Source organism: Penicillium taxi (assembly GCF_028828555.1).
Source record: "Penicillium taxi strain IBT 34144 chromosome Unknown utg000005l_segment0_segment0, whole genome shotgun sequence".
Lineage (NCBI taxonomy): Eukaryota > Fungi > Ascomycota > Eurotiomycetes > Eurotiales > Aspergillaceae > Penicillium > Penicillium taxi.
This window is the reverse complement of record NW_026643207.1, coordinates 4,524,495-4,551,320: the sequence shown is the minus strand read 5'-3', so window position 1 is coordinate 4,551,320 and position 26,826 is coordinate 4,524,495. Positions and strand designations below refer to the sequence as shown.

The following is a 26,826-nucleotide window of genomic DNA, read 5'->3' as shown; positions in this document are numbered from 1 at the left end:
ACGGGTGATACTACCAATGCAATGGCCGGGAGTCTAGTATCTTTTGGGATGGGATTTATCATGACCCTCGCAACATCCATTCAACCTTCGACTGCCACCCTTGAGCAAACACAATTCCCAAGGACGACGAGAAAGATAAAAGCAAGTGTCTACCTGCAACAACAGCAGAAACATCAACGATTAAAAATGAGTTGGTGGAGTATCTCGAGTCAAGCACCCTGTCCTTGCCAAAAAGAGCGAGCGAATTGCCTGGATCGCGAACGCGATTTTCTTCTTTGGGGCGCTAGTCTTGGTCCCGCTCACCCTTTCGGCACAAGCTATATCTATAGCAAACTATTATTCGTAGGATAGGTAGTTGTTTCATTCATATTGATATGGGTTAGTGCTGTGATTTGTGTTGCGTATCCTGTGGTAAGTTTGGATTTTCCACAAGCTATTGAGTATACTAACTGGTTATAGGTTGAGAGTATCGGTTCATTACAAAGCATTTTGGTGGGCTATAGAGAGAGCTGAAAGCGGTATTTGGATATCACAAGTCTTCGATTTCGGCGAGTGTTGGTGTTTAGTTCATAGCATGGTTTGTGGAGTATAGGTAGGCATCAATTGATGGGTTGATGATATGGTATTAATTTTAGGTAGACAGAAGTAGAATAAGATTATCCCCCATCAAAACCAATAAGCAAAGCGTGGAAGAAACTAACAATTACTAGGGAATAATTTATATGATCATAAATAATCAAATTTGGGTCAACTTTCAGCCAAATTCCCCGAGTAGCTTACCTGGTTATTCATGAACTTTGCATGTCTGGCAACCAGGGACGTTTGCGAGACCCCAATCCAGGGACAAAAGGGTCCTCTATCAGGAGAGGAGTTCACAAGTAGCTGAAAGTGTGTAAGCGGGCCCAAGTCGATCCTGCCCGAGGATGATGAGAAAAGTGTCCATCAACTCCAGCGAAAGTGTTCGAATATTTTTTCCCTGTGATAAAACAATTAGCTATATTTCCATAAATTTATGAAAGATTTAATAAGTTGGGTATAATTGAGTTCCCTCGTCAAGTTGGAGGTTATCTTGCGGCTTCGAGAAAAAGTCGCAAGCAGAGGTTTTGCTGGTGAATTTATTTCCCATTTTGTTTTTGCTATGGCCAAACAAGATCTTGGGATCAATTCCCACTTTGGTGAATTTTTTTTGCTCTTTTTTTTTTTTTTTGGTTCTGATTCCTTCAAATAGTCTAATCTAAACCTTTTGTTTTCAATGAAGTTAAGAATAGTTCAGCCTTAATGACGTAACCGCATTCGGAGTTTATTATGTAATCAAGCCACCAACACCGCCACAGCTTAAGGCAGACAGACTTCATCGACTTTAACCTGAATAAAACCCCGCCGATTCTGACTTTCGCAATACTTTCTCAATCTCTCTTATTAATATTCAACTTTCATCTAATTTGATTGGAAATTCCAAATCCACACAAATTCAGCCGTCATGTCTTGGGCAGGTATGTTAGCCCCCATTCAAATTCAAATTCAAACCCCGCCTCTCCTGGGTTAAACGATGGATGTATACTCATGATGTCTTTGAGTTATTAGGGTTTAAGAAAAATGTCAACCGTGCGACGACGCAGGTAATGATGAAGACCGGTAAGTTTGTGCTTCACCCTGTCGAGTCAAGTTTGACGAGTTTGACGATGCCCAACACCAACTGTGGATGCCACCGGAGTTGAAGAACATGTCACTGATGCAATGATAGGTCATGTTGAACGAACAAATGACCGAGACTACGAGATCGAGGAACGGTATGTTGCAGTCTTGATATATCGCAGTTTTGAGTCATCAACAGAATAGCTGATACTCGATTGCAGACGATACCGGGTGATGGAGACTGCTGCAAACCGACTGGCAAAGGAGGCCAAGGGATACTTGGACTCGTTGCGAGGTATGCCTTTTGGACAGGAAATTTCTAAGAATAAACATGGAACTGACCGGACTTATAGCCATGACTGCATCCCAAATGCGCATTGCTGAAACCATTGACGCCTTTTATGGTGATGCCGGCACCCAGGATGGTGTCAGCCGAAGCTATAAGCAAGCTGTGGAGGACCTAGATACAGAAACTATCAAGGCTCTAGATGGCCCATACCGGTATGCTTGCGCCATAACCTCTGAGGTCAGAGCCGAACTAAGCATCATTCATACAGAGCCACTGTCCTCGATCCTATCAATCGCTTCTGTGCCTACTTTCCCGATGTGAACGAGTGTATCAAAAAACGCAACCACAAACTCCTCGATTATGACGCTATGCGTGCCAAGGTCAAGAAGCTTGTCGAGAAGCCTGACAAGGACGTCACAAAGCTGCCTCGCACAGAACGGGAAGCTGAAATTGCCAAACAGGCCTACGAGACTCTAAACGATCAGCTTTTCACCGAGTTGCCCCAACTTATTGACCTACGTGTTCCCTATCTTGATCCTAGCTTCGAGGCTCTTGTCAAGATCCAGCTGCGTTTCTGTGCGGAGGCATACTCACGTATGGCTCAAGTACAGCAATACCTTGATGCTGAGACAAGAGACCAGTATGCTCGGGGTGACTTGGATAACCGGGTTGAGGAAGTGCTACAGGAGATCCGTGACCTAAGTATTGCTGGTACTGTTTGAGGCGCAGGTTTGTTGTCTGTTTATTCTTATTGTACTTCTCATATGGACATTTTAGCGCATAATAGCATGTTGCCTTTGTAAGGCCTCACTCTTTCTTTTCAATTTCCTTCCATTTTTTGACAGGTTCGCGTACCCCGCGGAGCAACCTAACATGACATGTTTCATCTAATTACTATGAAATCACTAAACAACGGCTATGGCAGGTCTAGGGTCGGCTGCTGCAACGATCATTTTCAGTCCATATTCAGACTGCATTCAAATTGCATTCATTTCACATTCAATTTCCAAACCCGCCAAAAGCTGCTACACCTACCTACACAAAGAAAGAACATCGTCAAAATATGCATCCGATAGCATAATTCCACTTGATACTTTCAGTTGTCGTCACATAACTATTTGATTTTATTGCAGGACACAGCAAAGCATTGAGAGCCACCTAACCCTTTTTAATCATCAGTTCACTTCGTTCCTAGTTATGATACCTGTTTGAATTGATGATGCAATGCTTAAGCTACGCTTCAATAATCGTGTGTACTCCCACTTCAGCGAGGTTCAACGGGTTAGGGCCTCAGTACACTTGACTTGACAGTTCCCTAGCAGTTTAATCAAATTCATCTTAATCGGAAGCAATTTCATTTAGCGTATGTACGGCATTTAAAAACCCTCACTCCTCTATCAATTCTCGATCACTTAAACGTAAGGCCCACTTTCATAGAGAGCCTAGGGATTCTCTTATGAATATTTCCTGCTCCCTCTCTTTTCTCCATCTTCCCTCCTTGACTTCTCCTGTCTCTTGCTACAATTCTCATATTCTTATTCCCGATTCCTAATCTTTTTACTTCGCTTACAGGACCCCCAGACACCGAATACACGATGAAGTTCGGTTACGAATGTGGATATTGAGGCTACGCCTTCTCGCGCACATTGGAGATAGAATACGAAGCTGTTTCGATTATTCTATACCTAGATAGTCGCCGGAAATAGGTTCACAAGTATCTAGGAATTTCATGAAACTCCCCTGGGAGTAGTAAGATATTGCAAAGGCGCTTTCCTAATCGACTGCTAGAATTTAGCCTTGATAAGAGCGTCTTTCATTCCTTCGCCTGCCGACTAAAGGTCGTGGTCATTTGTGTGGTCGTTTGTTTATCAAGTTCTAATATGCCTGACTATTTCAAATCCAAGTCTCCAACCCTTTCAAGATCCTATCAGGTACAATGCAAATGCAAATGCAATACAAACCGGTAACTCCAGGCTCATATAGGTACGTAACAGGTAAAACGATAATCATAAGTCAATATCACTTCGACACATCTCTTCATCCATGGCCTTCATTACCGGCTCCGCAGCCCTTTCCACGGCCCCTAGTTCCCAAGCATTCATCTCAGACAGAACATAATCCGCCACAGCGTTCTTCTCCCGACTCTCAGGTCTCCCAATCCCAATTCCAATCCTCAAAATAGAGAGTTCCTGCGTGGTGGTACTATTCCGGCGTTTTGAATTCTGCTCTCGAGGCGGATATAGTCCTTTACCGCGCAGCGTCTCAAAAATACTAATCAACCCTCGATGGCCTCGCAGACTCGCAATCTCAGGTCCGCCTCGCTTCACGCGCACCTTCCCCGGCGCTGCTTCGAGTTCATCATGCAGTATTACTAATGTGATAGAGCTGAGAATATTGGAGTCTTGCGTGGCGAGCCATCTTGTCATTTGGCGCACTAGTTTAGGCCCAGACTCGTTCATGTATGATGGGCTGTACCATGTTGTGTAGAGTGTTTGTGATGTGTCATAGCGGGCTTTGAGAAGAGGAGCAACGACATCAAGAAGGAGATGACCGGCACTGTGGCGCGTTCGACGGTATGGCTTTGGATTACCGATCGAAGCAATAAAGAGGAGGCGTTTTGGTGGGGACGCCATTGCATTCGCATAAAAAGACGTAGTATTCTCTGTATACTCCGTAGTTACGGATATAATAACCTCGAATTAGAAATTCTGGAACGGTCTCGTGACTTTCGGGCTTTCCTTTAAACGGAAAGATTCTCCTTTTCCGTGCAGGATGGGCCCAAACTGTCGGGTTTCTCGCACGGACTGTGGGACCGTATGGGGTTTGGGACTTTTGGGGATTTTTGGGATTTGGGATTTGGGATTATTTTAGAAATTAGAAATAAGAATTCAGAATCCCAAGAGGGTCCATACTCCGAAGATTCGGTTCTGATATTGTTGTGGGCTAGTCTCACCCGTGGACCTTTATAGTAGATCACTCTTCCCTTCCAATGCAACTATGTTTGCTCTGATCCCTATTCCAAGGTCCCCCTGAGACTTTCTCGATTTGAAATATTTTAGAAATATTTCCCTCAACCCTCGGAAGGGCTTTATTTAAGGCCTAGTAAAAACCATGGATCCCACTTGAAAATTACCTAGTGGCCGTGACTTCAGCCCCATAGGGTTGAATTAGGGTTAATATCGACATCTGCCGCAAAATGAACTTAACCATATGAATTTGTCATAACCATGTAAATATGCCTTCGCTTAATAAATTGGTTTCTCCTATAGAAATAGTCATTCTAGATCTATGATCAGACCTATTACCTATTGTGTATACGGCGCATAAGTACATTGTCGTACCACTCTGTCGGGTCCTTTTGTATAGGCCGGGGATCCCGACATCCAATCTCATCTATGAAACCGGAAAAGAAAAGACATAGGATCAGATGTCTTGCTTTCCGTACTGGCCAAAGTACACAAGCTGCCCAATTCACAATTGATGAATATGATAATACGTACGTACTGCTTGCTTTCCGTACTATGTAAATTGGTATCATCAAATACATGTAACCTCCCCACTTCCTGTTGTCGAAGTCTAGCTATTGCTCCTTCCCGCACAGTGGGAACAGTTCATAGTTAGCAACTAATTGTAATACTTATTTAGTGCCCGGCGCACTCCTTTTACATCCTAAATTCCCACAGTGTCGGTTCGGTTGTTGGTTTTTGACCCAACTACCTGGTCAAGTCTCCGCAGCGCTTCCCCCCTTTTGTATGATATGTACTACTCTCCTTCCTAACCAAGCTTGGGGTATCCCAGCCCCCCTATACCCGATAGCTTGGGTCGACAGATATATCATTTCTCTCAATTCCCGGGAATTTCTTTTTTTTCCTTTCCATTTCTTACTCTACATGTGGCGTATCTGTGTCCGGACTGTCGGGATTCCCCACTAAATCCGTCAGAACTCGGAACCTACTCTTAACCAGGTGTCTGAAGATTGCTTGTCTATTTTGTATCTGCTATCTTGACAAGATTGTTACATGGGAGTTGTGTGATTGAAGCTACGCAGTGGTTGTGAGCTGAAATTTGTGTCCTCTCTGCCCGCTTTCACATTTATACTCCATTTTGTTAGTTGGTTCCGACAGAGTATCAGGTTCGACAACTGTACAAGCTTGTCTGGGTCTTTTAAAACTATATGCTATGGATGACAAACTCATGCCATCAATTGAGGCAGACGCCGGCCCATCTAATGCTCGCGAAGACTCCTTGAACGAGGATCAAGAGCGATTGCAGGCGAGCAGTTCAGATGACCTAGACAGTGATTCTGACTGTGAGACATCATTGTAAGTCTAATCATTGTGATTCAGAAGAAGTATTACATTTTCAAGACTCGCAAGGCTCACACTCACAAGGAGATCAACCCGGTTATACAACATTCCCCATATCGAAGAAAACGGCCGCGGATACTGCGATACTTCCTATTATATGCCCAATGACGAGCCGGAACTGACTAGACTCAACATCATGCACCAGATATATCTCATTCTGCAAGGTGGCCATCTCACTCTAGCCCCATTAAGCATGCCCTCGCCGCGCATTCTCGACATTGGCACAGGACCAGGGGACTGGGCCATTGAGATGAGTGCTGAATATCCAAACGCAAAGATCATCGCCTCAGACATAGGCGTCTTCGACTCAGGTCTAGCTCACGTGTCTCTCCCAAATGTCGAGTTTCAGCTCGTCAATGCTAGCTCCCCCTGGACTTACGATGAGCCATTCGACCTCATCCACATCCGTGGTCTTTCGGGTGCTTTCAAAGACTGGTCAGCCATCTACAAAGAAGCTTTTGCTCACCTCAAGCCAGGTGGATACATTCAAATCGCAGACGCAGACCCAGCCGCAGATATAATATCATACACAGATATAAAGACAGACTCCTACCTACACGTCTATGCCCAAAACCTCCTCTCAGCAGCGAACGAAGCAGGATACCCCCGAGACCAGAACCACCTAGAAACAGATACACTCGCAGAAGCAGGGTTCGTGGATATTAAAGTCACCGAACGCACGGTACCTATTGGTCTATGGCCAAATGATATTCACGAGAAAACACTGGGGAAAATGGCGCTCATTGCGCTGCTGGAGGGACTTGAGGCTCATGCTTTGCGACCCCTTACTTCTTGTGGCTGGTCTGCTGAGAAAGTACAGGAGCTGTGTGAGAATGTTAAGATGGAGGTCCTGGGTGTTGATCAGTTGACTGCTTCTTTGCTCATTGTTATGGGAAGAAAGCCGGCTCCGCCGATGTCGAAGAGAGACGAGCTTATGGCTAGGGCGATGCAAAGAGCTAGGAGATTTCATCTAGAGAATGAGGGTGTGGGTAGAGCAGAAGAATAGGATTCACATGTATTATATGCATGCAACCAAGGCGTGGACTTTGGATGTCAAATTGATTATAGCGAATTCGTTGCATTTAAGTCCCTCCAACCTTGGAAGGGTTACCGATGTTACAGATAAGGTCCTACTTGTATAAGGATACCATGAGTGGTGTCTATACTAAATTCACGAAGTAAAATTCCCATAAAAAAACAAGATTTGCTTTTTGATATTCCCCAAAACCCCATGCAAAATGACAAAAAGCTAAAGCTGGAACTTTGTACGCACTTTCTCCATTCCACCCTCCCACTCCCACTCCTGTCCACTACCCCGCTGGATACCCTTATCCACACGACGTAACTTCAAGGTGAATCGCGGTCCCAGTTCTTGCAAACCAGTGCGAATCCCTTGCGCACCCTCCATTTCTTTGCCATCTGCACCAACAACCGCCTTCTCTGTCTCCCGCTTCTCGCGGAAGACATATCGGTGGCGACGCACGAAGATGTAATCACGCTGATTGTGCAATGTAACGACCTGCCGCCCTTCAAAATTTGGCTGCGGGGGGAAAAGTGTGCGGAACATATGCGCTGATAACAAACCGAGTGGTGTGCGGAAATTGTTCAAGATAAGTTCAGGCCAGTGGCCCGTTGCTCGACCGTGACCTGGCAGGCGCTTTCCCTCAAGCCAATTGCTGATTGAAAAGTGGAATGTTGGGCCAATAGGTAAGTGCACTATTGTCAGGCCGGTTGGCTTTTTCTGGTCCTCTTTCATTATGACGACTGCTGTGTAATTGCGATTTGCGGCGAACTTGGAGATCTCGCGAATGGAAAACTTGTGCGAGTAGCGGTGTGCAGTACGTCGAATATAGACACTGTTAGGGAAAAGGTCTGTGAGAATTTCGGCTTCGTTGTGGAGTGTCGAGTTGATAGATGTGGTGACGAGAATTTTGGGGGTGGGTGGTGCCTCGGACGTGAAAAGCGTAGGAAATTTTGCAGCTAATGCCTCTGGTGCAAGATTGAGGTTTGTACTGCGAGTAGATTGTGACGGGCTGGTGGCGCGTTCGGTGGCAGTGGGCAGCGAAGAGGCTTTCTTTCGCCCGCGGCCCGAGTCCTCATCCTCATCGTCTTTTTCTTTCTCGTCGTCTTCGTCGTCACTCGAGGCGATCATGCTGTCGACGGATTCATTATCGGAATTTCCAGCTTCACTATCATCTTCGCCGTCCTCCAAAGGCCGGTTCAGCTCGTCCTCTTCTTCCTGCTTAGCCCGCTTGATTCGTTCGACATCTACGCTAAGACCAAGGCCAGTCTCCTCGGCATCACTGTCGGCATCATCCCAAACACGTTTCCGGTCAAGAGTAAGGGGAACATTGCGACGAAGTCGCTCCTCCTTTAGTCTGGGGTTCTTGGCTTCTTCCTTCTTGAATGCGTAGCGCTCTTCTCGGCGTGCTGAGTCCTTCTCTCTCTTGCGCTTAATATGCATCATTTTCCGGCGCAACTTATTTTTAGGCTTGCTGGCCTCAAGGCCTGCCCCGGGGGAGGTCTGCCAATACCTTTCATGCCCATTTTGTAGTGAAGTGGAGGAAGATAATCGTTGATCTTCTTGTCGCAGATATGGCAGAAAATAAATTATTATCTCGGATAATTGATTCCCCGTGTTTAGATGCCCGGACAACAATGATTTTGATATCATTCGATAAGGACAAATTGAAATAGAATAAAATTGAGTCGAGAGGGAAAAAAGGGTCTGAAATTACTTCCATTCTCTCCATTGATATCAATAATCCCTTTGTTCTTCTCTTGTGTTGTGTCCAAAGGGCCTGTTAGTGGGTTTGAATGACTCAATTGCTGCCGCGACTTTTCCCCCGCTCTTTTCTTTCCCCTCCTACTCTCCTAAGGACTTTCACCTGTTCGACCGCGCCCAAGAAGCCGTCCAAACGAAATCCCAAGATGGCCACCGTCAGCACTAAGACCGGCCAGGATGTCGACCGTGCCGTCCTGGAGTCGATGCTCCGCCGACGCATGTTCTATACCCCCTCCTTCGAGATTTATGGTGGTGTGTCTGGTCTATATGATTATGGTCCACCAGGAACCGCCCTCGTCGCCAATATGACTGACTTGTGGCGCAAGCACTTCGTGCTGGAGGAGGACATGCTTGAGGTTGACTGCACTATGCTTACCCCCCACGATGTCTTCAAGACCAGCGGGCACGTGGATAAGTTTGCCGACTGGATGTGTAAGGATCCTAAGACTGGTGAGATCCTCCGTGCTGATCACTTGGTTGAGGAGGTTCTGGAGTCTCGTCTGAAGGGTGACAAGGAAGCGCGCGGTCAAAAAGTCGTGGTCGACGCAGAGAAGGAGGCCAAGAAGAAGAAGAAGAGCAAGGAGAGCAAGGCTGTGAAGTTGGATGATGCTGTCGTGAAGGAGATTGAGGAGACTCTCGCCCAGATCGACAACTTTGGTGGCCCCGAGCTTGAGGCGATCATCAAGAAGTATGACATCCGCAACCCTTCCACCGACGGAGTCGTCAACCCTCCCGTTTCTTTCAACCTCATGTTCCAGACCGCCATCGGCCCCAGCAGCAACATGCCCGGATACCTGCGCCCTGAGACCGCCCAGGGTCAATTCCTCAACTTTGCCAAGTTGCTCGAGTTCAACCAGCAGAGCATGCCCTTTGCCTCTGCCTCCATTGGCAAGTCCTTCCGTAACGAAATTTCTCCTCGTGCTGGTCTGTTACGTGTGCGTGAGTTCCTCATGGCTGAGATCGAGCACTACGTCGACCCTGAGGGTGGCAAGAAGCACCCCCGTTTTGCGGAGGTTAAGGACATTGAAATGACCCTGCTTGACCGCAATGTGCAGCTATCTGGCAGCACCAAGACCACTAAAATGACCATCGGCAAGGCCGTCGAGACTGGTCTGGTGGACAATGAGACCCTTGGTTACTTCATGGGACGTATCCAGCTCTTCCTGCTTAAGCTTGGTATCGACTTCAACAAGCTGCGCTTCCGTCAGCACATGGCCAACGAGATGGCTCACTACGCTCAGGACTGTTGGGATGCTGAGCTGCAGAGCAGCTACGGCTGGATCGAGTGTGTTGGCTGCGCTGATCGCAGTGCCTACGATCTAACTGTACACAAGAACAAGACTGGTGCCCCTCTTGTGGTTCGTGAGACCCGTGCTGAGCCCCTACGTATTGAGGAGTGGCAGGTCGACCTCAACAAGAAGAAGTTCGGCCCTCGTTTCAAGAAGGACGCCAAGACTGTTGAGTCAGCTATCGATGCTCTTTCGCAGGAGCTGCGCGAGAAGCTCTCTCTCGATCTTACTTCCAACGGCAAGATCGAGGTTGATGTCGCTGGTGTTGGATCTGGCAAGGTTGAGCTGGAGAAGGACCTGATCACTATTGAGAAACGCACCCGCATCGACAACGTCCGCGAGTACACCCCCAATGTCATTGAACCTTCATTTGGTATCGGTCGTATCATGTACTGCATGATCGAACACAACTACTGGTCCCGCGAAGGTGACGAGGCCCGTGGTGTATGTTTTCCTTTCCCAACAGTATAGAGCCCTGACATATTAACACTCTCCTAGGTTCTTTCTTTCCCCCCTGCTATCGCCCCCACTAAGGTGTTGCTAGTTCCGCTCTCCACCAACGCCGCCTTCAAGCCTTACACTCAACAGATTAGCTCCAAACTGCGCCGCCTGGGTGTTTCCAACCGTGTAGATGACTCATCTGCCAGTATTGGCAAGCGCTACTCTCGTAACGACGAGTTGGGTACACCCTTCGGTATTACCGTCGACTTCCAGTCTGTCCAGGATAACACTTTCACTCTCCGCGATCGTGATACCACCAAGCAGGTCCGAGCCAGCGAGGACGAGATCTTGCAAGCTGTGAAGTCGCTTGTTGATGGCGATGAGACCTGGCAAGATATTCTCAAGCGTCTTCCAGAATTTACCGGCCAAGAGGTCGAGTAGATTTGAGATACTGTGGACTTGTTAAAAATACCATACACCTTTCTACTTTGTTCTACATAATTTATCTTTAGAACTCACTTAGGTAGCACAGTAGAGTACTTTATACGTATTTTACTCCATACTTAACCAAGCTCCGCTGACCCAATCCGGCCCGCGCCAAGAATCCGGGGCAGACCACAACCCATCTGGCCTCTTCCATTCCTTCAAAGAGATCAAGATATCCTCCATAATGGCACCCACGGTCCACGAGGCAAAGGTAACCCTCTCTTGTCCGCTGTTCTCAGCGGATTTTGACCCACGGAATAATGAACGTTTGCTTGTTGGCGGCGGAGGCGGAGAGGGCCGCCACGGAGTAGGAAACAAGATCGTAAGCGCGTTCCCAGTTCCTTCTCACGCTAATTACAGCTCTCTAACCTCTTCGGCTTGAATCCAGTATCTCCTAGACACATCGAATCGCAATAAAGTTACAGAAGCTGTCGAGCTGAGCCTATCACGCGATGAGGACTCGGTGACGTCGCTTGTGGCCGCGCCGCAGGCTGACGATGACGAGAACGCGTTAGTTATCTTGGCTGGTATCAATAGCTCTGCTGCAGAACAAAAGAAGAACAACAACCAGCACTTGCGGTCTTTTCGATTTGAAGCTCCGCGGAAAAACAAAGCCCTTACTACGACCAATTCAACAGATACAGATACAAAAGCGGGAGGGCAGGAAGATATCATTCCTGGGAAAGCAACCGCATTAAACCAAGCATCCATTTTTCGATCTAAGGATGGTAAGGGCTCAGGCGATACCTATCAACGAGTGTTGAAGTTGTCGCCGTGGAAGAAGCAGATCTCCGAAAAGAGTAACAAAGCCACAAGAGTCGGTGCCATTGCGACAGGACTTGCGCCGTCTGGCGAGGTGGTTTTCTTCGATGCAACAAAGTCATCCAATTGCTCTGGCTCTGAAGTTATTGGCCGCATTCGTCTCGGTGACAATGAAGAAGCAGAAGATGTGGACCTTTTCAGTCTTGATGATCCCGAGGATGCGACCAAAGGCCGGTTCCGCATAGCATATACTACCGGCTTGGACGTGGTAGTCGGTTATATCTCATCTTCAACCCGGTCTAACGCTGCACCAGATGTCAAGACTGTGTACAAAGTGCCCCTACCCACCAGCGGAGCCCATCTTTCCCGTCCCAAGTTCCGAGCACTACGCTTCCTCTCACCTACTGTCATCCTCCTCTTGCAAAATGCACCCAACCGCAGCGGAAGCGAGCTGGTTCTCCTCCAACTGCCAACGGGCCAGGAAACCGAAGGGCAGATTATTCGTCGGCGCAAGCTTCCCCGAAGTGTGAAGATAGGTCTAGGCCTTGATATCTGCCCACTAGGCACAAATGAGCAAGGCCAGCAGCAAACCATCATCGCTGCCAGCGGTAGTGACCACTCCATCTCACTCTGGACACTTGACTATGGGCCTAATAGCAGCTATGGCAAGATCCGTCCCTACACCACCCTCCGTGACGTGCACCCGTTTTCTATGACGAAGCTATGCTTCTCAGTATTTACTCCGCCTGCACACCCCATTACTCCAGAAGTGCTCCCGCAAAAGGTCAAACTAGCCTCTGTCAGCATGGGCAACACTGTTGTCATCCACACTCTCCCACTCTGCCCATTCCCTGCCTCCTCGCGTACGGCGCGATACACTCTAAGTCTCCCAGGTACATCCGAGACTATGGAACTCATCTACTACCTCCTTGCCCTCCTCCTTGCTTTCCTTGCTATTCTTCTTGCCATTCTGGCTTTCGCGGAGAGCCGTGGCGCTACGCCACCCTTCCTCTTCAAGGATTAAATGCCACGTCTAAGCGGGCTCGTTTTTGACAATCTTGTTTACTATTTACTTTCAGATGATCCCATGTTACGACGTCAGGCTACATTCAATGTTTTGTTTGCCTATCTACCCTGTTACACTATTCAAGAAAACCAGATATTATACAAATAGTAGAAGAGCAGATAGATCTCGGAAGACGTAGGTAAAGGATGTACATTGAAGATTGGTCAAAGGGCAAGTAGAATTCTTCGCTCTCCTTAAATGTTCTTCATTTGCTCTTCCTTTTTCTGAGGTCTCTTTACCTCCGATGGTCCCTCTTTAGATATTTCAATACAAATATGTCCAAATATGTCCTTATGGAGCTCTGACTTGAAGGACGTACTGTCAAATGTCTTGGGAGTCATATTTAGATATTTAGCCGCTGGTAAGGAGGGGCAAGGGGAGGAGAGGAAACCTACTACTGTAATATCCCATATAACAAATACTACATCAGGACAAACTAATGAAGGAAAGGAAAAAGGAAGTAAAGATGTGATGATAATGATTTTACATTTCATAAGATGAATTAATAGCACAGTGAACTACCAACCTGACCTCCCTACTCCTCATCCGAGTCAGACTCAATAACGCGCTCATTGCTCTTGAATTTTCCAGTAGAGCGGCTAGGCTGGCTGGTCTCAGGATCAGCACCCTCATCCGAATCAGAATCAACAACGCGCTCATTGCTCTTGAATTTCCCAGTTCCGGCCGTAGAGCGACGCTCCAGACGACGCTTCTTCTTCGGTGCTTCGGTGTCGCTCTCCGGCTCAGCACTGCCTTGATCACGCTCTTGATCACGTTCTTGCTCGTGCTCCTCATCTGCAATGAAGTCATCGTCCTTCTTCTTGCGCTTGGTAGAAGCCCTCTTCTTGCGCTTGACCTTTTCTCCAGTCTCGGAGTCTTCGGTGAGCTCGGCTAATTCACGGGCACGCTCGGCTTCGGCGCGGTCTCTAGCAAGTTGTTGAGTCTCTTCGAGCATCTGCTCTCGCTCCTTTGCCAGCTTTCGCTTGCGTTCGAGTTCGGCTTCCTGGGCTTTGCGCAGCTCTTCCTCGCGCACTTTTATGGCTGCATCCCGGATCTCGCGTGCCTCGCGCAGTTTGGTCGCGTTCTTCTCCTCATACTCTGTTTGGCTCTGCATGGCACGGTCCAGTTGCTTGCTGATGGTACGACCCATGTTGGCACGTTGCTCAAGAGCAGCGCTGGGGTAAGGGGGTTTTTTTCTCCTTGGACAGACGCTCGAAGGTCTCGATGGCTTCTTTGAGGCCATCAGCCGCCTCCTGTACATCTTGAGATGTCTTTTGAGTTTCCTTCAAACCGTATGCCAGTGATGCGATCTGGTTCTGTACGAAAGCCACGTTGAATTGTAGATGCAGCTGATCAGGAGAGACTGACAGTGCCCGCAGTGCGTAGTCCAAGGCAGTCTTCATACCCATCATATTCATCTCTTGCTTCGCCTTGAGCCACCATACACGACCGAGACAGGCCAAAATCTGCACATCCCGGGCGCGGTCCTTAGACAGAGCGGCCTCGTAGTTTTCAATAGCTCGTGAATACTGCCGTTGCTCGCCGTAGACATGTCCCAGGTTGAGATAAACACTAGGATCCTTCACTGTCTCTCGGACCCTGGTGAGAATCTGTAGAGCGGTGGCAAAATCTTTTTTGTCATCCACAAGAGCAATGGCAATGCCTTGGGCGGCATAAGCATTTTGAGGATCTAATTGCAAAGCCTTGTCGAAAAATTCTACCGCACGCTGATAGATCTTTCGACGTTTTTCCTTCTCCTGGTCGGTGTCGCGGCGCATGTCACGGGCCGACATGAGGTGCACGTTACCCATTCCAGTCAGAGCATAGCGATCGTGCTTGTCATGGTATTGCAGAGTGTGCTTGAAGTGGCGCTGCTCGGGGTCCTCTGCAAGGTTCGCCACACGCTTCTTGGATTTGCTGAGATACCAACCGAAGAGAGCGCGCACTTCCAAGTTGGATGAATCTGTCTCGTACAGTTTAGCCATCTTCTTGGGTCCTTCATCTGTAGGGCTCTGACGGAGAGCAATGTAGGTTAGCCGGGCACTGGCTTCCGTGTAGTCGCTGTGCTGTTCCAAAATACTCTCATAGGCCTGCTTGGCTTCATCCATCATGTCTGCAGCCTCGAAAGTTCGGCCCAAATTGTATGTGATAGTAATACGAAGCGAGTCTTTGTCATCTCGCTCTGACTTATCATTAGCATTGAGTGCGGACTGGAACATGCCACGAGCCAAGGCGATGTTGTCATTTTGATACAGGAAGCAGCCCATGTTATTTAGAAGTTGAGGCGGAAGGAGCTCTCGAAGTGCAGTCCTCATCTCCTCCTCGCTTTCGATGCCTTCGGGGCGAGCACCCTTAGGGATACAGTCGATCTGAATCTGCTCCAGTTGGGTCAAGCACTGCATGCTCTTATCGGGGGCTGTGGTCTCATATAGACGAGATAGGTATATCAGGACTGATTCGTCTGGAACCACCTGCCGCTTTTCATCCTTCCACATCGAGCGTACCGATTCCAACAGGCTAATGGCCCGACTCGCTTCGGTTGACTTGTCCTCTTTACTCCCAGATCGCTGAGCAGCAAAAACGTCTTCTGCAAGAAGCGCTGCTAACAGCATCATTGCCTCAGGTCTTTTAGAGTTCTGGACAATCTTTTCTAGTCGGAACTTGGCACCATCTAAATCCTTGTTTGCGATCTGCAGCTGTACAGCAGCGAATTTGGCTGGGAAATACCCCTTGTCGACACCACCACGGGCTAGATCTGAACGATTGTAGAACTCAGTAGCAAGAGGATCGCCCTCATAGTGCGCTTTCCGGCCACGAAGGTACCAGCCATCACTAGCAATAGCCATGACATCCGTATTTTCAATGGCTTTGCGAGCGAGGGTTTCAACGGCGGGGTAGGCATTGCGTTCAAGAAAGTAACCAGCAGAGATTGCGCATGTCATGGGATAATCCCTGTCCAATCTGTATGCCTTTTCGTTGTATTTAGTTATGGCTTCATGATACAGAGAGCCAAACGATGGATCAGTCAACGGTTGGCGAGAGCTATGGTAAAGATGGTAGACCGAAAGCAGGACGTTTGCAACCTTAGACTCGGGATTCTTTGAAAAAGTTAGATTTAGATTTATTGGAAAAGCAACTAAGACATACCAATGACAAGGATCTTTCCCAAGCTACCTTGGCTTGATCTTTGAAGCCAAGCTGCCACAAGCAGCATCCCAAGCCAATTCGAGGATCGGGGTCTGTGAGGGACGGCATTTGCATCAAAACCTTCTGATACCCTTCCAAAGATTCCGCATACTTGCCCTGCATGTATTTTGCACGAGCAAGTCCCATGATGGCCATGATATTTCGGCCACGAGAGTATCTGGAAGATTCCTCAAAGGATTGGACTGCTTGCCGCAGAGATGTTGCTCGCTCTGAGGTATCAATAGAGCCTAGCTGAACAGCTCGAGGCGCATAGAGAGATGCTCGAAGAAGAGACAGGACACCACGCGCCAGGAAAAGAGGTGGATAGGAGGGATTGATTCGCGAGGCCTCGTTCAAGGTTGAAGTGATCAGCTGGATATAGTGGTCCTTGATCTTAGCTTCCGAGTATAGTTCTCCCTCAGAGGCTACACGGGGGGCTTGCCGTTCCTTCAGCATCTGCAACCAGCAGATCCAACCCAGAAGTCCGAGCTTTTCCTTGTTAGCGCCGTGGGCGACGGACGCGAGGCCTTTATTGAGGATATCGATAGCACGATCAATCTGTTTTTGTTTCGCGTAAGCGAGCGCAATAATTACCCAGAAATTCTTTGCAGCTCGTTCATTTTCTAACAGGGTGCACAGTTCGGTCGGGTCTTCGGGGAGATCGAGGAGGCTGACTTCGACTTCGCTGTCGAAGCTGGAGGCAGGAATATCAATGGCATCGGGAATATCCGAGAAGCGCAGTGCAGACAGAGAGCTCGTCGAAGGCAAGTTGTGGCCATTCAGGCCGTTAGTGTGGCCATTTTCGACGGCGGCCATGATTGCGACTGTGTTCCTAACAGGAAGATGCGACTGAGATATGAAAGGGATTGTTGATAGGGGTTCAACTCATGGTAGGTTGAGGATTCCCATCAGACTAATAAAAATGATAGGAATGGTGTAGGTTGAAAGGTGAAAGCGCTGGTCGCCCCGAACGTGCGAGTGGGAGTTCAGACTCACAGGTGCTTCAATTAGGAATTGGATGCGCGATGTGGCTGGATCGGACGCACAGCCACACCGCCGAGGAGCACAACTATTAGTTAAGCAGTTACTCTTAGCACAGTGTGTCATCATAAATTCTTTTTTCATAGCAATATTGACATAATTTCATTTCGCATTATTCTAAAAATATGTATTTAGGGTACAGGTCTTTAATCATGAAGTTTTGGCCCGATGCAGTACGAATGTACATTAGCGTGCCCAGTTAACTGCCCTACACAAGAACCCTAGACCAGCAACTACCATAAATATTTGTCCGAGCTCGCTCCAATGGTGGACCTGAACGTTGGATTCAATGTAGCCAGCTGCAATAACCGGCTTTTGCTCATCACTGGCATTGTTGGCCTCGATGGATCCACCCAGGTCGGAGGGAAATCTGCCAGTTTCGAAGTATTGATCCATAAGTTCGTCTTTCTCGGCCCATCGTGCTCGCAGCCACTCATCAAATTCATGTTGATCTTCTAGAGGGATATCTGCAACGGCAAAACGTCTCCAGTGCATGTTGACGGAAGTGGGAGGTCGTCCCTGCAGCCATGTGGAGCGAAGGGTGAAATACTTGTCAGGATAGCTTCCCTTTCTGTAAGAAACAGTCAGTATTTCGAATTCATACAAAGTGGGTCATAATGGGTACGTACGGTGGGCCCTCATAGGCAATTGTGCTATCATACACCCACTCCACCGTTCCTCTCAGCTGTTGCAGGCAGAAAAATAAACCAGTGGACCGAGGAAGAATAACATGGTTGAAAGAAGGATATCCCTGTTTGAGTCCAAATTCATCACTGCGTCGTTTGGTGTTGATGGAGAGATTCGTTCCTTCGGGGAAGATCAACAGCCACATAGGGTCATATTGCACGTCGGTTGGTTTAGAGCCGGAGTGCTTTCTCTTCAATTTCTCCAGACGGTGCTGCAATCTGGGCTTGTCCGAGAGCCACTTTCGCGCCATGAATATAAATCCATAGAATGTCATGCCCTGGCCAATAACGGGAATATACTTCAACGACTCCTTCAATATAATGTAAATGCGTCCATGCATGACGTTGGTATAGGCAAACCACCAGAGATAGACCCAATCGGTGTACACTTGATGATTGGCAATCAGAACTAACCGCTCTGGAAAGTTGGTCTGTAGCAAGCCATCCTCAGTCAGATGAAGCTGGCCTCGCACGCTTGCATCTCCACTGATGCGGAACAAAGTTGGACTTCCCCACTGGGTGAGAGCAGTGATCACTAATCCGAAATTTTGTTTTGTGTATGCCATGTATTTGTAGTAATGGTTTTTGTTGATCAAGTATAGTGGGGCGCCGACAAGTTGGGTCGCAAGGATGATGACGCAACAGGAGTTGAACCAAGTAGCCAGAAGGAAAGAACGCAAGAGCTGCATGAGAATACCATGTTTGAGGTAGGGATCTCCAGAAGACTTCCTGTCATTATTTAAAAGCCTGCTGGATTCATCGTTGGATTCATCGTTAGATTCGGTGGAAAGCTTTCGTTGATGAAGTTCGGTTGGACTCATGGTGGGCGAAGAGCCCTGGAAGTAGAGTAGAAGCTTGCTGTTGTTGAAGAACCAAGATATGTATGGAATGGAGGCCTCACAGCAGATCCCCGGGTTATAAATTAGCCCGAGAGCAAAGTGGTCGACGGGAAGCGGCGGATCGGTTGAAAATGAGATCGGAAGTGAGGTTCAGGTTATCTTCAAAAATAAGAGGAGTGGATGAGTATTAGGGGTAGGGTAAAGGGCAAAAAGGGGGAAGAAGATAAGAAATGAAAGAGTAACTCCCAGGTCTCGTGAGCCGTGGATCTCTTAGAGCTAAAGCTCATAACGTCAGAGGATGATGATAGGGCGGTGGGTCCAGTTATTTACTTCATTTATTCTGATTCTGCCATTCCACTCTCTACATCTCTTGATTTATTGCGTTCGGCTTTTTAGAATGCTATTATCTGAATGACTGGCCACTTTCAATTATGAAGTGCCTCCCCAGGTTCGGCCTGTTCTTGCGACGCAACTTCTCGTCCTCTGTCCCGCGTCATGAGATACGTAACGTTGGAGCTTTGTGTGAACGATTAATCCCGAAATATCAAGGTTGGATTACTTGGAAACGTGACCAATATAAGCTGATACAAAAGCTTACATCTAATCAGAAACACAGGGAGAACTACTTTGTCTCCAATGGCCATCTCCACCACGAAATATCTTGCTAGTGCGCAAGAACTGCGCGCCTGCAGCGACTGATTCGCTGCTCGAATTTGCCAAGTCAGCCGCCATTCAAAACTCTTTATAAGGATGCGCTAACCTTTTGTTCCCCAGTCATATCACCTCCACCTATCCCTCTACTGCTGTGGTCCTTGAACCCAAAACTGCCACCGAAGTCCATTCGTCCCTCTCTTTCCCCGTCTACTCTGCATCCCTGGACGAGAACCCGACGGCATTCCATAATAAGGTGGACCTCACCGTTACTTTAGGTGGAGATGGTACAATTCTCCATGCAGCCTCCCTCTTTGCGACATGCTCCAATGTGCCTCCAGTTCTTTCATTCAGCATGGGAACCCTGGGGTTTCTATCAGAGTGGAAGTTTTCTGAATTTAAAAGGGCTTTTCGAGAGGTCTATATGTCCGGCGCTGGGGCTGGGGATCGTACCTCGGTTTTAGAAGGCGTGAAACCCCAAGACTCCCCTATGGGACCCACTGGGTGGTCTTCCGTTCGAGGCAAGTCTATGGGTGCCACTCGGGGAGCTCCCGTCTTGATGCGCAACCGTCTCAAAGTTGGACTGTTTACAGCTGACGGGCAAGAGGTTACTCCAGTCCGAGCTAAAAGTGACCAGGGTCAAGGTGTATATGTAATGAACGAACTTCTTATCCACCGCGGGAAGGCACCACATCTGGCTATAGTGAATGTTTTTGTCGGCGGTCGATTCTTGACTGAGGCTGTGGTTGATGGAATTATCATATCAACGCCGACTGGCAGTACAGCATACAGTCTCAGCAGCGGTGGCAGTATTGTTCATCCGCTCGTACCATCGATCTTGCTCACACCTATATGCGCTCGAAGCCTGAGTTTTCGCCCACTGGTGCTACCATTGAGTACACCCATCACCTTGAGATTGAGCGACAAGAACCGTGGGCGGGACTTGGAAGTTAGTCTGGACGGAGTCAATCTTGGCCAAGGGATGTCAGTTGGCATGGAAGTCCGAGTCTGGAATGAGGAGATGCGCCATGGTAAGAATGAGTGGCAGGGCGGTGTTCCCAGTATAATGAGGAGAAGTATGGGGGACGAAGCACACGAGGGATGGGTCGGTGGATTGAACGGGCTATTGAAGTTCAACTATCCTTTTGGAGAATGAACCTGATCCGTGCACTTGAGCGGAGTACATGCGGAGTTCATATATTACATTCCACTCTACCTCTACTGGGGTGGTGTAATAATAGAACCTGACAGCATTTGATGAATATCAAGTCCATTAGTACTTAGTTCCTGAATAGCATCACAAAGTCAGTTACCACGTGTAGTTGAATATTGTGTGGGGAAGTACTGAAATATCAAATTCCAGTTGTAGTAATAGTAGTATCCAGACTAAAGCAATCGCCATTGTAGATCAAGTACGGAGTAGTCATGATGCTTAAAATACGGAGTCCATCGATATAGGAAGTATAGATCTACAACCAATTCCAAGTTTCTCACGTAAACAGAGCGGGATCCAGACCGAAGGCGTGGGTCCAACGGTAACCTCTTATGATTGGGTAATTACTGTTTTCTTTAGATTGAACTTGGGCCCCTTGAAAGAGTCAAGATACTGAAAGATGGATCTCAGGGGAGATCGATACTTTGTTCCCCATTTACCCATTTTATCCCGCTCTTCTTGTCTTCCCCCCTTTCATCCTTTCACTTCTACAACACCCCACCATTCAACACTTCCCTTGTTTCCATTTTATAACCACGGTCTCATTATATTCTCGCTGTTGGCGGGGATCCTTTCTCTGCCGTAGGTTATCTCTTCTCCATTTTACACTTCAATTGGTATCTCCCCTGGAATCTGGAATCTGGTTGTGGATCCCCTCTTCGGAATTCGCTTTCCCCTTCATCCGTTCGACAACCCCCAAATATCCAAAGATTCCGTTCAAACCATTCAATTATTTCAACTTGACAAGGCTAATTGGGTTTGATTAGAGCCGAGCTATCTTTTGAGGGGCCTCAGGAGGTCTCGGCGCGCATTCACTTCCGCCCTCCGCAACTGACCCTGACCCTGACCCTAATACCGCACAAATGGCTTCATACGGGAAGTATGTTCTAGGAAATCTCTAAATCAAAGTCGCCCAGAAGCTAACCTTGATTTCAACGACAGCCCTATGTACTCACAGGATCAGTTCATGAATCCGGGGCCGGCTCCCCGCCCCCCTACCGATCGTCCCAAGTTGTCGCTCCCCACCTCTAACGTGGCTACCTCTTTCGGCCAAATGAGTTTGAACTCGCCTATCACTCCAGGGACCGGTAACCTTTCCCTTTTCCCCAATACCAGCTCGCCTTCTCTTGCTCGGAGTCAAACCAGTGGACAGGGCGGTATTGCGATCGTAAAGGAGGGACCCGTGCGTTGCAAGGAAGACAAGTTCCTTGCAACATGGAACCAGCGCCACTTGATCTTGCGTGAATACAAACTTGAATTCTTGAAGAGTGAATCTGGAAAGGTTGTTCTGTCGTTCCCTCTTGCGACCGTCACGGCCGTTGCTCGCTCGGAGGACTCCAAGATGTCATTTGAGGTTACTCGACTGGCAAACCCAAAAGATGCGACCTCTAAAGCTGCCATGATCACCCGTGACGTGCCCACTAAGACCATAACCTGTGAGGTGAAATCCGACGACGAAATCTACGAATGGATCGACAAGATCTATGAACGTTGCCCCGGGATGGGTGGTGTCAGTAACCCAACCAACTTCAGTCATCGGGTTCATGTTGGATTTGACCCGCAGACGGGCGCTTTCGTTGGATTACCCCCAGAGTGGGAGAAACTTCTGACGGCGTCGGCCATTACACAGGAAGATTACAAGAAGAACCCGCAGGCTGTCATTGAGGTTTTGGAGTTCTACTCTGATATCAAGATGAGGGAGCAAAACCCCCAATATTATGATGGTATGAACGGCTCATCTGGGGGTCAGTCCAAATCCATAGCCAGCAACTCTGTGGGCAGCTCCGTAGCTCCCCCGCGGCCGCCGCCTCCTGGTCCCATGCAGCGCCTGGACACTGGAAAGATGTCCAGTCCTTTAAATTCATCCCCGACTCAGACGGATCGGGCTATAGAGCAGCAGCAACAACTAGATCGCATGAAGGAAATGGCCGATCAGGAGCGCCGCCGCGTCGAGGAGGAACGCCGCAGAGAAGATCAAGAATACAATGCATCTCTACCCAAGGCACGAGTCCCAATGGCCAAGCAAGAGCTCGGCGGCTATGGTGGTGAGGATTCCAACAGTCGCTACAAACCCAGTCGTCCTGCCCCGCCAGCACCAGGCGCAGGAGCCCGCGCCCCAGGTCAAGAACCTCGTCAGCTGGCGGCTCAGCGGGCTCCCCCTGCGCCTCCATCTTCACAAAGTTCATACGGACAGGGTGTGCCACGTGCTCCTGCTCAGGACCAAGGTTCTCCCTCTCGCTATGCCGCAAATGATCCTCGATCACAGACTTCCGCGAGTCGCTCGCAAAGCAATGGCACCAAGACACAGGGACCTCCCCCATCCCGTCTGCCTGCTCCTGTACAACAAGTGAAGCCGTTGAATATTGCCAACAAGCAGGGATCTAGTAAACCAGGTGTTCCCGATGGTGTCCGCCAAGCAGAGGCCGCGCTCACCAAGAAACCCGCCGACTCTCACAAGAAGGAGGTTCGTATGTCGGCCATGTCTGAGAATGAAGTTATGGAACGACTGCGCTCCGTCGTGTCCAAGGACAACCCCAACGAATCATACAGCAAGCAGCGTAAGATCGGACAGGGTGCGTCTGGATCCGTGTATGTTGCCCGCGTTAAGGATCATGCGACGTCGTCGGTGGCCCATGAACTGTACCGGCAGTATGGCCCTCGGTGCCAGGTGGCCATTAAGCAGATGGATCTGCGCAGTCAGCCACGTAAGGAGTTGATTGTAAATGAAATTATTGTCATGAAGGACAGCCAACATCCCAACATTGTCAACTTCCTGGATTCATTCTTGCAGGAATCTAGCAATGAGCTGTGGGTTGTTATGGAGTTTATGGAGGGTGGTGCGTTGACTGATGTGATTGACAACAACCCTGTAATTCAGGAGAACCAGATTGCTACTATCTGCTCAGAGGTTTGTCTCCGCCTAATCCCTTTTTGTTTCCACCTGGAACGCTAACCAATAAAATTTCGCCCAGACCTGTAAGGGATTGTCCCATCTACACAGCCAAAACATCATTCACCGTGATATCAAGAGTGACAACGTTCTGCTCGACCGAGTTGGCCACGTCAAGATCACTGACTTTGGCTTCTGCGCCAAGCTCACAGAGTCCAAGAGCAAGCGTGCCACCATGGTGGGAACGCCTTACTGGATGGCTCCTGAGGTTGTGAAGCAAAAGGAATACGGCCCGAAGGTGGACTGCTGGTCACTGGGTATCATGGCTATCGAGATGATTGAATCCGAACCACCTTACCTAAACGAGGAGCCCCTGAAGGCGCTGTTCCTCATTGCGACCAACGGAACCCCACGTCTCAAGAAGCCGGAAAAGCTTAGCAAAGAACTCAAGTCCTTCTTGAGTGTTTGTCTCTGTGTCGATGTCCGCAGCCGTGCCACGGCTGACGAGTTGCTAGCGCACGAGTTCCTGCAAAATGGGTGCAGTCTTGCCAGCCTGGCGGAACTATTGCGCTGGAAGAAGGCCACCGGCCAGTGAAAGAAAAAGCTTTCTCTATCCTTACATCACTGTAACGAGTTGAAAGATCTGACGTGCGCACATATGGGTCTCATTTAACGCGGCTCCGGTTAGATTATTATCTGCCTTTTTAAACCTTTACCTTTACGACCATTGCATGGACAAAAGTCCTCTCTTACCAGTCTCGTCTTGTTTCGAGACGAGCTCTTGAAGTAGAGTGATCCCTTGTTCTTTTATTTCTTTTATTCACTTCACACATACAGATATCTGGGCGCGGGCGAGCCGGCGTTTTCTCGTCTGATCATTTTTTTTCAATTGTTCATGTCTTTTCTGTTCGAAGCTCTTACTCGTCTACGATGATACCGATCCGACTGCACAAAAGAACCTCCCATATCTCCTACCTTTTTTGCCTATTACTTTTTATTGCTACTTACTGTTTTGTTATCATCCTTGTTTTTCCAACGACAGTGACGTAACTTTCATGAATTCCAACTTTTGCACTGTATGGTGGCGATTTGATGCTCTAAGATAACCAGTCCAAAATTAGTCGGAAGGAAAGTGTTAGAACAGTCCTGGACTGAAATAGATATGCTACTTTTCCCTTGTATACGGGTCCACATTAGACTCGGAAGGAAAACTGCTTGCTATTGGGTCAGTCTGGGTTGCATATGGAGGACAATTACTCAGTATAGAAAATTGCATATTGAAATTGCATTAACGAATAATTAACCTCTCTCGGATACAACGGGGGTGTGAACTAAAGCCCATGATATAGAACTAGATTCTGAAAATAGAGACTTCTTGTCGAAGCACTTCCCGTGTTTATATCCATCTATTCATTCATTCAAACTCCGTACATGTAGGTAGATACTGTTTTCTAGGACGCCATATGCTCAACACGAAGCTGCAGCTCCTTGGCCAAATCTATGCCAACCTTGGTAGACTCATCCAGGTTCTCCTCCGGTAATCCAAGCAGGTCATTCCATGCCTTCTCCGAGATATCACTAGAGTCATCCGGGTAAAACGCCCTTGCGTACAGCAGCTTACTACAGCCAGCCATATTACCCAATTTAACTTGCGCCAGGCCATTCTCGTGTCGCTTCTTGGTGTCCTCATGAGTTATCGTCCAGTCAGCGTCAGTGGTACCAGTGACGCGCTTGACGCTCTCGAACATGCAGTTTTGGTTGATTAAAAAGCTCTTGATATACACACCCTTATTCAGGAACGTTGACAGAGTAAGGCTCTTATCGTTTTCGTCCTCAGGTAGCTCGTTCAGGCTCAGTACCTTGGCCACAGCACGCCCAACCTGCGATAACGTCGAAGTGAGTTCTTGGTGTTGCCATCGTCGTAGATTGTCAGGTAACGCTTATCAAAGTCGACCGGAGCAACTGGGACGCCCTCGGGAAGTTCGTTATCGCTGTCTTTGCGGGAAATGGCAGTGACTGTATGTCTTCCGGTCTTTAGAAGGGCGTTGACAATGTGCGATCCTACTGTGCCTCGAGCCTAAGTGTATTTGTTAGTGTGTTGCTGTATCCATGATGGTGGCTGATGGGTTTGCTTACGCCGACAATCGTGACTTTTTCAATGGCGTTTTTGAAGCCGAGGGACTGGTTTTTGGCTTACTTGGACATGATGGGGCTCTGGTGCGGTGGTAGGTGATGAAGTCCGCAGTAGCCGCACGTAAAGCCGCACAAAACTACGGACCGACAGAGATGAACGCAGGCATACTGGAAGACACTGCCAATGACATTCCAAAACAGACAACCTTGGTTAGCTTGCTGCTCGGCTGCCTCCACTGCAGCGTTGCCGCTATCAATGAAGAGCTTGATGACCTCGTCCGGTATGCGGATCTTGAGCTGGTAAAGGCGACGATAAAAGCAGAACACGATGCCCGCCTTGGTCACCACCAGGAACGGATACGCGGTCTGGAGCCCATGGCCGCTGATGCCTCTAGTATCTGAATTCTTGCTCGTCAAAGATTCCCGGGGATGCGCCGGCCACGACGGTGGGACTCTTCGTCGACGAGCTGTCAGCTTCGCGGGAGCCTCGCTCGATGTGAGACCGGCTACCTGGGCTGCGCGCTGTGGGTGGCCGGTTCGTCAGACGACTTTCACCGTCGAGGCTGAGGCGCTTGGCTGAGGGCGGAATAAGTACACCACCACCCGTAGTCATCGTCGGCGTACCTGCAGTTGTATCCGCAAGTGGGCACATGCTACAAGGATATACGGTGTCACATTTCCGCCTGCACTGATGACATGGGATGCATGCTTTTCTCGCGCGCTTGCGCTTGGTAATTGTAGTCGACATGACTGCCAAAAGGCTATGAGCTTCAAAGCTTATTGCTGTGGAAAACCAGCTGTGGTAAAGATAATCTTCCAGCCCGCCATTTCAGGGATAAAGTTGATGCAATTATGGTGTAGGTGATTTTCTATCAACTAGCGACTGAACGTGAGTGTCACTAAGCATGGGTCATGATGTGTTAGCCATCGCTAACGCGTGAAATGGCCCTGAGTTCAGGATTACAATTCGTATCAGATGAGCTCATCTCAGTATCAGAGATCATCCTTGGTCTAACTCAAAGCAGCTAGCGCATCTCCATGTACAATGTAACATTAGTTTAGAGCGG

The 26,826-nt window shown here is 48.4% G+C and overlaps 10 protein-coding genes across 10 annotated transcripts; 5 read left to right on the top strand and 5 right to left on the bottom strand.

The window, feature by feature from the left end:
- Positions 1–1,480: 1,480 nt before the first annotated feature.
- N7495_008970 (amphiphysin-like protein RVS161) lies at positions 1,481–2,646 on the top strand (the record flags this gene model as incomplete). The annotated part of the gene is made up of 6 exons (XM_057211621.1): positions 1,481–1,493; positions 1,585–1,635; positions 1,745–1,790; positions 1,857–1,930; positions 1,989–2,136; positions 2,193–2,646. The coding sequence occupies 6 exons, from the start codon at positions 1,481–1,483 to the stop codon at positions 2,644–2,646; spliced, it is 786 nt and encodes a 261-aa protein (XP_057061164.1).
- A 1,284-nt stretch (positions 2,647–3,930) lies between these two features.
- N7495_008969 (uncharacterized protein) lies at positions 3,931–4,557 on the bottom strand (the record flags this gene model as incomplete). The annotated part of the gene is made up of 1 exon (XM_057211620.1): positions 3,931–4,557. The coding sequence occupies one exon, from the start codon at positions 4,555–4,557 to the stop codon at positions 3,931–3,933; it is 627 nt and encodes a 208-aa protein (XP_057061163.1).
- A 1,546-nt stretch (positions 4,558–6,103) lies between these two features.
- N7495_008968 (class I SAM-dependent methyltransferase) lies at positions 6,104–7,297 on the top strand (the record flags this gene model as incomplete). The annotated part of the gene is made up of 2 exons (XM_057211619.1): positions 6,104–6,246; positions 6,292–7,297. The coding sequence occupies 2 exons, from the start codon at positions 6,104–6,106 to the stop codon at positions 7,295–7,297; spliced, it is 1,149 nt and encodes a 382-aa protein (XP_057061162.1).
- Positions 7,298–7,540: 243 nt separating this feature from the next.
- On the bottom strand, positions 7,541–8,758 carry N7495_008967 (rRNA-binding ribosome biosynthesis protein RPF1; the record flags this gene model as incomplete). The annotated part of the gene is made up of 1 exon (XM_057211618.1): positions 7,541–8,758. One exon carries the CDS (start codon positions 8,756–8,758, stop codon positions 7,541–7,543), a length of 1,218 nt encoding a protein of 405 aa, XP_057061161.1.
- A 350-nt stretch (positions 8,759–9,108) lies between these two features.
- Positions 9,109–13,078, top strand: N7495_008966 (glycine--tRNA ligase; the record flags this gene model as incomplete). The annotated part of the gene is made up of 4 exons (XM_057211617.1): positions 9,109–10,809; positions 10,864–11,238; positions 11,498–11,614; positions 11,681–13,078. 4 exons carry the CDS (start codon positions 9,109–9,111, stop codon positions 13,076–13,078), a joined length of 3,591 nt encoding a protein of 1,196 aa, XP_057061160.1.
- Positions 13,079–13,655: 577 nt separating this feature from the next.
- On the bottom strand, positions 13,656–17,122 carry N7495_008965 (putative RNA polymerase II transcription elongation factor (Ctr9); the record flags this gene model as incomplete). Its single annotated transcript, XM_057211616.1, has 3 exons — positions 13,656–14,295; positions 14,327–16,218; positions 16,268–17,122. The coding sequence occupies 3 exons, from the start codon at positions 17,120–17,122 to the stop codon at positions 13,656–13,658; spliced, it is 3,387 nt and encodes a 1,128-aa protein (XP_057061159.1).
- Positions 17,123–17,533: 411 nt separating this feature from the next.
- On the bottom strand, positions 17,534–18,854 carry N7495_008964 (lysophospholipid acyltransferase family protein; the record flags this gene model as incomplete). The annotated part of the gene is made up of 2 exons (XM_057211615.1): positions 17,534–17,918; positions 17,977–18,854. The coding sequence occupies 2 exons, from the start codon at positions 18,852–18,854 to the stop codon at positions 17,534–17,536; spliced, it is 1,263 nt and encodes a 420-aa protein (XP_057061158.1).
- A 416-nt stretch (positions 18,855–19,270) lies between these two features.
- Positions 19,271–20,679, top strand: N7495_008963 (NADH kinase POS5; the record flags this gene model as incomplete). The annotated part of the gene is made up of 3 exons (XM_057211614.1): positions 19,271–19,421; positions 19,481–19,592; positions 19,647–20,679. Coding segments are annotated over 3 exons (1,296 nt in total), but the record flags the coding sequence as incomplete, so codon positions are not given.
- Positions 20,680–21,599: 920 nt separating this feature from the next.
- On the top strand, positions 21,600–24,221 carry N7495_008962 (serine/threonine protein kinase CLA4; the record flags this gene model as incomplete). The annotated part of the gene is made up of 3 exons (XM_057211613.1): positions 21,600–21,616; positions 21,679–23,644; positions 23,709–24,221. The coding sequence occupies 3 exons, from the start codon at positions 21,600–21,602 to the stop codon at positions 24,219–24,221; spliced, it is 2,496 nt and encodes an 831-aa protein (XP_057061156.1).
- An 856-nt stretch (positions 24,222–25,077) lies between these two features.
- On the bottom strand, positions 25,078–26,411 carry N7495_008961 (uncharacterized protein; the record flags this gene model as incomplete). Its single annotated transcript, XM_057211612.1, has 4 exons — positions 25,078–25,458; positions 25,500–25,703; positions 25,898–26,125; positions 26,202–26,411. 4 exons carry the CDS (start codon positions 26,409–26,411, stop codon positions 25,078–25,080), a joined length of 1,023 nt encoding a protein of 340 aa, XP_057061155.1.
- Positions 26,412–26,826: the final 415 nt, after the last annotated feature.